The sequence below is a fragment of the Acanthisitta chloris genome, unplaced genomic scaffold (genome assembly GCF_000695815.1).
Source record: "Acanthisitta chloris isolate BGI_N310 unplaced genomic scaffold, ASM69581v1 scaffold9657, whole genome shotgun sequence".
Lineage (NCBI taxonomy): Eukaryota > Metazoa > Chordata > Aves > Passeriformes > Acanthisittidae > Acanthisitta > Acanthisitta chloris.
This window is the reverse complement of record NW_008683174.1, coordinates 28,426-38,309: the sequence shown is the minus strand read 5'-3', so window position 1 is coordinate 38,309 and position 9,884 is coordinate 28,426. Positions and strand designations below refer to the sequence as shown.

Below are 9,884 nucleotides of genomic sequence, written 5' to 3'. Positions count from 1 at the left end.
GCACTCCTGCGAAATTTTGAAGCACGCTGAAATATTCCATCACGCTTCTTCTTCTCATCTTTAGGCAAGAGTTCCTCTGGACCCTGAGATTTGTTCAGCTCTCTGATATCTAGGCCCAGGGCAACAGATGCAAGGAGGACAGCACACCCATACAGCACTGAATCAGTCTTCTTTTTGTGCAGTGCTCTGCTCAGACTGTTGGTAGGCGTCATTTGAGGAGTGCTATTTGTAGAACTAGCAGAGGTTCCTTCTTCAAAGCTCTCATGTTCTACTGTATTCTCTCCCTGATCATCTTTCCAAAGAGGTAGATTAATATAGGCCTGACTGGGCAATTTAATTGGCTTTGGTCTTTTACTGTCCAAACCTTCAGGGCTAAGTTTCTTATCAGTACAGACACCTGTAAAACATCACAGTACCCTTTAAGATTGCAATTCAACTGTTTTGCTATTGCATGTCTGTGTGTGTACATTATTTCCTTTCAACTGCACACATGTTAATCTTGAGGGATACTGTACAACCCCTTTAGATGCTGTCAGAAACTCAGACTCACCTTGTGAGATTCAGAAACACACCCTACACCTAAACCTCTTCATGTTTGCAACACTTTGGTAGTGCTTTTCAAATAACACAGAAAATATTTCTGTGTATGGATTACAGAGAAGTCATTTACTACACACAAACTTACATATAAGAATTGGAACACATTCTTTACAACACTTTCGATTAAGCTCTGTTCCAAAATCTAGTCAATTACTAGAAATTTTTTCAAATTAATTAATTAGGTCATGGTGGTCTGGAGTAAAATGTAAATTGGACATCTTACACCTAATGACAAATAAAAAAGAGGTATCATTTGACTTACATGTGTTATTCTACTATAAACTACTGAATGCTAGAGAATAAACACAGAAGTATTTGAATTCAAATACCCCTGTATGCAGGGGTTTAGTAGTAAGCTAATAAATCTATAAAACTGCTATTTGTGAAGCCTTCATTTATACCCCAATCAGTACATATGAAGTGTCCAAGCACCTTACCATTACCTCTTCCAGCTGGCATAAATCCAGCTGCTGGTATGGACACTAAGTTATATCACAGTTTTTTTTTCCTGACACTGGTAACTTAATTTCCTCAGAGAAAAGAATCTGTAGTATAAAAGGTGGGTACAAACTCAAAAATTATTATGAATATTGCATAGCCACAGCACATTATAGGAATGGACATAAAAGGCAACATGCGGATACTACATTCCTGATCCTAAGATGATTAAGCATATTTTTCCTTGTGATTTTACCTGTAAATAGACAAATATTGTCTAAACAACTTTAACATTTGAAATCAACGTATTTTTTCTTGAAAATTTAGAGAATAGTTCTCTTTCAAAAAAACAGGGAACTAATATCTGGGAACACATCAGGGATCAGAGGTTTTTAAAGAACTATGCAGAGCCCACTATCAATGTCATTAATGATCATTTAAGTGTCAAGAGAATTACTGATTTTGATGCTTTTAAAAACAAATAAATGGTGACTGTGAATCTCCGATGCAGATCAGTCTGCAACTCAAAAACAGGGGAAAATAAATCTCTATGTGGTACTGCTCACAGACCATATATATTTCTTCACTGCTTATGATGGAAACAAAGATGCTAGCACTTGCATTTTTTTAGAGATAAGAGTTTTTGCCACAGGAAAATAGTTTGTAGCATGACTACTAATCTAATAATCTGCATTATCCTTGAGGAATTCAAACAGTAAGATTTGTAACACTGGAGGTAAACTTTATGCCATTACATGGCAACTTTCACTTTTTCAAAAACAGCTCTTACCTTGGTCCACAAATAGTGAAGCTAAGGGAACACCTTTTTGATGTTTCATTAAAACAGTTGACCAAGGGTTGCTGCCATCTGAGAGGGGTCTCACCCTGCAATAACAATAGTTATTTTAAGATCACAGAGGGATACCATACTTATCTATACTTTCTGAGAAAATTCATCTGCCTTTTCAAACTACAAACATGTAGTAGATAACCTGAAAACACTAAAGCTTTCCAAAGGCAAAAAAGTAGTATGTAATAGCATAGAATCATATGACTGTAAATGCATGCATGCCTTATGTCAGGTATTCCTTATATGATGAAAATTTCATGCCTAAAAAGAAAGTCAATGAAAAATGGACCTTGACTACCTACTCAACAACACGAGATAGTGAAAACTTGGACAACAGTTTCACTGTGTCAAAGAAATGATGTGAATATTGGAAATTTATTAAACATGGTGACTTTAAAACAAACAAAAATATTATGAAGCCAGTTTCAATAGATGGTCTGAAACCAACTCCTGACACAGGTAAATGAGTGGATGTCCCTACCACAAAGATAAAAAAATATAGGCACTACAAAGAATTGTATACATTAGAAGAAACAAGGAAAGGGATTTCTTACTTCAGAAAAGCTGCTAACTCTAGTTTTAAGCCATCGGCAAAAAAACAATCTGTAAAGGTGTTCAACTGATTTTCAGAACCTTGAATTGTGCCTCATGCCCACTGGGAACCATGCTCGCAGCTCCTCAAGTTAACGTGGGGAAGGGCAAGAAAGACAGGCCATGCATGCCTGACATGTATTAGCAGCTCAGCATCCCAGTATGTTCCAAGTCTCAAAAAATAGAGAAAAAGAGTCACTAAAACTTTAAGATAAGTAGGTGTTTTATCCTCAAGTCTAAGTGGGGGAGCTACTCATTATTAATGTAATTTCTAAATTAATTAAAAGGTAGGATTTTTAGCTGTTAACTACAGACTGCAGAACTTCTCTCACTCACTACCTATGTCAGTGATTCAGTTCTCAAGAATGCTTTAGTATTATCAAACAAAATATTGTAGACATACTTGTCCTTACAATCTGCACGATCCTTTGTTTGAACTGAACTTGGTCCCCATGTACAACCTTTCTTTTTAAAATTTCTCTTTGCATCTTCAAACTCTTCTTGGTGATAAGTTGTGCTCCTTCCCCAAGTTCTGTTGCTTTCATCTGAAGTTACTAGAGGTTGGATTTAAAAACACAAACAAAAAACAAACCTATAAATATTATTTCTAAAACCAAAATATTTTGACAGAATATTTTCTCCACTGCAAAACCATTTTGACTCAGTAACACAAACAAAGAGTAGAAACAAAATTGAGATGTTTTTCTGTCACAAAAGCCACCACAAACTGCACCGATCCAAAAAGATGAGCAAGCAAGAAAAATAATTTATGAGATGACAAGAGACCCAGATTACAGATAAAGCAGCAAAGCAATCATATTTTCCATGCCTCCTTTAACTGAGAACCTTATATTCAGGTAATTCAGACAAGTGAGTTAGACTGAGCACTTAAAATTCCAATGAAGAAAACATATACTGTGGAACAACTGCTATCAAATGAAACAGAATATTCCAATTGTGACCATAATTAACATTTTCTTTCTCATTACACCAAAACAAAATATACTTTTAAAGTGTCTAACTTCCATTAAATGCTTAGTCTGTCACTGTCTTGACTGATAAATTAAACAGAACCAGCACCTTTGAAACATAATGAAATCTTGCCTTTTTTCATAACCCCACTGGGAAGTTCATATTCACTTGTGATATCTACATCTTGCTGGTACACATATACACTGTTTCTTCGGCCATTAGCTGTGTGTGTATCTGTTTTAGGAATCACTGAGGAAAAATTAAGAGAACGTAGTAGAGATCTTAGTCAAATTAAACAGAACCAGCACCTTTGAAACATAATGAAATCTTGCCTTTTTTCATAACCCCACTGGGAAGTTCATATTCACTTGTGATATCTACATCTTGCTGGTACACATATACACTGTTTCTTCGGCCATTAGCTGTGTGTGTATCTGTTTTAGGAATCACTGAGGAAAAATTAAGAGAACGTAGTAGAGATCTTAGTCAAGTTGCTTTTCAGAACTCTTTCCTTTTCCCTCATATTTTTATCTTTGAGTCATAAGGCCTAGAGCTTAAAAGGCATTAAGCATCTTCTGTTGGTGAGTTTTTACTGTAGGGTTTAAAGGATCCTCTTTCTAGGACCAGACCTGGGAAAGTAGATTTTCACATACAACTGACTAACTCAAACTGTAACTTGCTATCAACGTGGCATACTTACAGCTATGATGGAGAGACCTAAGAGAAAAACAATGTAGCCAGTTGTAAACAGCATGACAAATGAGGGGGCATTTACAGCCTGTGGTACTGCCCTTCCTTCACTGCACAGTGTTCTCCTGCCTCACAGTAAACCTTCTTGCCAGCACAGCTTATCCTGTAGCATGGCACCAGCCTTGCCTTCTTTACAGTCCACATTCCAGGACTTACAGACTCACTCTCTATATATATCTTAGTGGTTTTTCTCCTCCCTCTAGAACACCTTTCAAAATCAACAGAATTTGTTTTAATAACAAAATAACTAGATCTTTATTTTAACTTATAGAACTTTTTAGATTTGAAAGCTAGACTCGCTCATGACAATATGAAGCAATCAAGTAACCAGCTGTTATGTATGCCTGTTCAAATCACCTGTATTTGAGCAAGTCATCTTGAAACAAAGACACTTTGAAGTTAAATCAAGATAAAACGTTATTGTGGGAAAGAGAAATTATTTTGCACAGGTGCAGATGGGTGTGGAAGCTAAATTGTTTCAGCTAGATACTCCTGAGCGATCTGATAAGCTTTTAGGTAAAGTCTAGGGATCCAAACTTGGAAATAAACTTGCACTTCTTTTAAAGGAGACCCTTTATGTTGTCCTGTATGTTCAAGCCCTACAAGTGCCTGCCCAAAAAAAAAAATAAAGTGCCCACTTAGCACACATGCAAGGAGTGGCACTGCTATAGTTTACACAAGGCTATGCATTTAAAACAAACAAACAAAGGGAAAAACCCACCCCAAACACAAAAAAGCAAGTTTTCAGAATCATGCCAATACCTGACACTTGCTTCATTTCCAAGCATTTCCTTGCAGAGCAAGAAGAATCAAAGACAAAATGAGACAGTCTTGTTTATACTCAATTACAACATTTTACTAAGAAAAGCCTTTCTTACCTTTCTGCAGTAAAAAACCCCAACCAACCAGAAAAAAAAAAAACAAACCACCACACAGTTTGAGGTCAGGAAACCACCGACACCACAGACACTGTGTCACCTAACTTCTAAAAAAGACTTTATGTACTTTTCCTTCCACCTCAAATTTTCATTCAGAAAAGCAAGACACAGTTTGCCCACCTCTCTTCTTTATCCACATCATACGCGTAGTAATGTTTTCTGCCCATGGAACTGTATTTATTACAGCTCAAACAAATAATAGTTACTGTCAGAGAAGACATCACTTCTCCCCTTCAGACATTAATAATGAAAAGGATTTCATAAGGCAAAGGTGTCCCAAAGGAGATGAGAGATCTGATTTCTAGCCAAACTTTAAACAAAGTTTCAGGCTGGTTTCAAAAAAATCAATCAAACAATCTTTAAACTAGGTATAGAACAGTATGTAGGAAAAAACATCCTCATGCATTCTGATTTCCTCTTCTCATTTACATCTGACAAAGCCAGATTATTAAGCAATTTCCCTCACAGGTGACTACACTTGCAAGAGAAGCTAGCCACAATCCATAAGCACTCAGCTGGAACAGGTTCCACTGATTTCATAAAGACAGGGAAGCATAAGGCTTCCTTGCTGAATATGGGTAGTTAGACAATCTACTTTGCACAACAGATCAGACAGTACAAATGCAAGCCGTGAGTCCTGTAGGAATTGTTTTCTATCTCTACAGATGTCATTCTAAAATATAAATAAATGCTTCCCTGTAACAATACAATGTTTTCTTCCATATTCATGGCACCTCCACTACATGAGCATGAACATGCCTTCCCTTCTGTCATCAGTATACATAACAATGTAGACCTACAAACATAGTCAATTTTATTTTGGTTTCTTTTTCTTGTTTTCAAAAAACCTAAAGCAAGATTTCGTCTGGCTTTGTACCTCCTTAAAGCTTCCTTCTCTATTGCCATCAGAAAGCTGGGTTACTGGCTGATTCTTTGGCCTTTCCATCTCCCATGACTCCTTTACTCTCTGAACCTTCCTTTTCCTTTATGAACTCGATACCTAATAAAAACTTGCTTTCCATCTTACCTTGATTTCTAAATGTGATTGCCATTATAAATTTTGATTCATCATTGTTTTATCCTGGTCAGTTTACTAATCGCTTCACAAAGTAATTAAAGACACAACTTAGAGCATTCACAATCATTTTGAATTACTGAAAATCATTTAGCAGTTTAGCAAGATTATCCCTCCTGTCAAAGGAGTTGCAACTGTTAGAACAAATGAAGGGATGTGGAAATCAGACAGAAATCTGCCTGGAATCTGGTACTACTAGCAATGTTTCAGTAAGTATATGGAACACTCTCTATTAATCTGATGAATGGAGACTTACATTGTATAGCTCGAAGACGAGGAATTATTGTGGGGCTACTTGATGGACTAGAGCTGTTACTGTTTAAACTCCTCCTCTTATCCAGATTGGGGGATGCCTGCACTGTTATTTTGTGCTGGAAATCTATGAGAGAGAAAAACATATCAGATTAAATGTTCTGAATAAAAAACTCTTCAGGAGAATATGCTGCTGTCCTTCTTAAAGCAGTTATATAATGAATTAGACTTGGCAGTGTAAGAGATTCATATTCAAAACACTGAAAAACTAACTGTTAATGTAACAATTTAGATACGGATTTAAGCAGGCAGGATTTATACCTTCCTGTGACAGGTTTGCAATAACAACAAAAAAAGCAAGTAGGTCCAAGAGGACCCAATATGAGACACATTGACACCACAAGCTGTTACTCCATCTTCTTGGCTGTCACAGAGGGAAAGAATTTCAGTATTTCACCTCAAATCAATTAATATTCATGGCAATCAGATTTGTCTTTTTTTTTTTTATGTACTTTATATACACCATAAAAAGAAGCTTTAACAAAGAAATCACACCTATCCACACGTCGGAAAAACACAGCAAACTACAGAATTACAAATATTCACAGCAAGGTAGTAATGGCAAGTAGGAAAAAAAATTAAGAAATAAAATTTGACAATATGCCCCTCTCCAATCCTCCTCACCAGTGCAATTATATTGTACACTATTCTCACAATAGAATCATCTCAAGGACAAGTTCATCTGGATGTTCTTGATAACAAGGAGCTAAGTGTTATTCTGAATGAAACTGTTTAATTTTATCCCTTTTTCAGTTAAATATAAGCAGAACTGGAAATAAAGGACCAAATATTTAGTTTAAGCTTGCAATCCAGCATACACCAATCAAACATGCTTGTCTGGGAGACTGTAGTGTGATTTTTATCTTATTTGCTCTTATTTTTAAAGTAAGAAAAGTCAGCTTATTTCACTAGTGCTGAAATAGTATTCTAAATATTGCTGCCCTCTTTGTCCCTTTCCAACTACCAAACAGCTATGATTTGGTCAGACCTGTGTTAGCAGAGCATGAAATTCTTACTGCATTTGTAATGAACTGATAGACTTGACCCGGAAGCCACAGAAAGGAAGGCAAACAACACCAGGATGCTGGTACTGCTAATGAAGGTTTCCCAACCACTGGTGAAACACTGAGTTTGCATAGTGTTATCTTGTGGCAACATTAAAATGGCACCACTAAACCAAGCTATGACATTAAAAGAACCTAACTTTCTACAAAAATAACTTCTTTGCAAAAGGGGCATTTTAATGCACTCATGGGTAGAAGCAAATGCTCTAACATTCAAATTATACCATATTTGTATTCTAAAATCATGTGCTGCTGCTATTAGAGCGTTTTCTTGCAAGCAATAAGGCAATGAAGATTGTAACTGCTGTGCTGTTATTTGCAACTGCAATAAGCATGCAATTTGGGGTACTGCACCTGTACCCCCAGCCTTTAAGAAATGCAGTTTTTCTGCTTGGTATTTGCAAGTTTAGGGGAAACAGCAGTAATATCTAATCATGTTAGAAGGTTCTGGCGTGAAATAGAAAGGTACTTTTCTATCTGCACAGAAACAATGCTAACAGAAATCTGAACTTTGAACCAATCTTAAACCGTGTGGCTCCCACACTAGTAACAATTCCCTCCAAATATGATGGACTTCCAGCTGAACCAGGTGAAAGATTCTTCCAGCTGAGATGATGACTACTCCACAGGAGTATGACCCATGAAAGTTGTTTCCTTGGGGGGAGTGAGCTACATAATTCTTACCAAACCCTTTAGCCTATTATGGTAGTAGGGTGTGGCAATGAATTAAAAGAGTAATGAACACTGCAAGCATTAACTATGAAACTGAAACTTGCATATTTAATCCTCACATATATTGTGAACTTTAAGAAAAATTACAAACCTGAAGGCAAACTAATTCTGTGTCCATCTTTAAGTTTTAACCGGCTTCTTTTAAACTTCCCCTTCCTCTTCTTTACATTGGGTTTCTCTTGATTTAACTGGAATATCATGATGTTCAGCTCACGCTCCAGCACATCAATCTCACGTTCTGCTAACTGTTGCTCCCGGCGCTTGAGCAATTCCTCTTGCGATTTTTGCTGAAGAGCTGCTCTTGTCAACTCTTCTTCTCGTGACCGAAGCTCCTGAAGACAAGACCCACAAAAGTGAAACTCAGGAATAGTGTGAAGGCTGTATTAAAAAATATATGAAGTGCACAGTAGCTTGCATTTCCTCATTTATTTTCATGATGCATTATACACGTGCAACATGCACACAGGACCTTCTGACAGCTCTCCATTCTGAATAAGCCAAGATTCTGAGTTCAGACACAATCAAGCATTACACAGATTTCCTTTTAACCATTTGAGTCAATTTACTTAAGGCAGGTGAGCACTGGCAATGGGGACAACACATGCAATCACAGGTTCTCAGCTTACAGCCTAGTAGAGAATGTGCTCCAAGACTTCATATCAGAAACTCTTACACAGCATGAGGGCTGCTCTTAGATAGCTCCTACACATTAAGCCAGTGAGCTGATGAATACACAAATTAATGCCTTTATCTTAAATTCTCTAACCTTTCCTGTTTTTCAGCCACATATTAAGTGGCACTTTTCCATCCAGAAAAGCAATCAGCATTACAGTGAATGAGGATTAATGCAATAGGATAAACTAAGTCATAAGACAGCTGTTTCTTAATTAAAATCTAGCAGGCATCTGTAACATCAAACAGCTACTAACCACTGAATTACACCACACAGACTCCCCAGCCATCACACTCAGAATAGTTGTTCTTCTCATTTTACTCTTCTTTATTTTGGAAAAGGAAAAGCTTTAGTAAGGAGGCCAGTTAATTTTTCAGGTTAAATGAATACCCAAGGCTAAACAGCTCTAAAACTACCATCTTAAAATTATCTTAATATTCACTTTCCAAATCTGTTAAAATACATCTGTAATTTAAGACCTTCTTCCATAGTATTGGGCATATTATACAAGAAATACATTTACCCAAATTCTTATAGTCAGTATTGCTAATAAAGTACAGGAAAAGGAGAACTAAATGTGACTCATATGGTATGTTTCTCACTACACAACTTTTTTTGTATGACTGTGTAAATTCTACCTGGATTGAAACTGTAATTCAATTCAAAACAGAAAACCATCACTCAAAATAAAGCTATGCTAGAAGTTCTGGATATCTGAGAATTTTATTTCTATTTAAAATAAATTAATTCTGTCACTGTATAATCTTATAATTCTGGTATTGCTTGGGGTTTTTTTGTCTTTGCTCTGTTTTCATTTCAGAGCAGACTGCCTACTTCTGCTCACTGGTGTCCAGCAATGCTGCATGCCAGCAGAATTCCTTACTGCATA

General features: G+C 36.6%; 1 protein-coding gene across 1 annotated transcript in view; it reads right to left on the bottom strand.

Moving 5' to 3' along the window:
• Window positions 1–9,884, bottom strand: part of LOC103806140 (mitogen-activated protein kinase kinase kinase MLK4) — a gene marked incomplete at its 5' end in the record, with an annotated part of 21,159 nt that overhangs the window by 1,533 nt on the left and 9,742 nt on the right. The window contains 5 exons of the mRNA XM_009078817.1: window positions 3–397; window positions 1,829–1,923; window positions 2,883–3,033; window positions 6,471–6,593; window positions 8,414–8,654. Coding sequence (XP_009077065.1) covers window positions 3–397; window positions 1,829–1,923; window positions 2,883–3,033; window positions 6,471–6,593; window positions 8,414–8,654 — 1,005 coding nt within the window. The remainder of the gene's footprint in view (window positions 1–2; window positions 398–1,828; window positions 1,924–2,882; window positions 3,034–6,470; window positions 6,594–8,413; window positions 8,655–9,884) is intronic.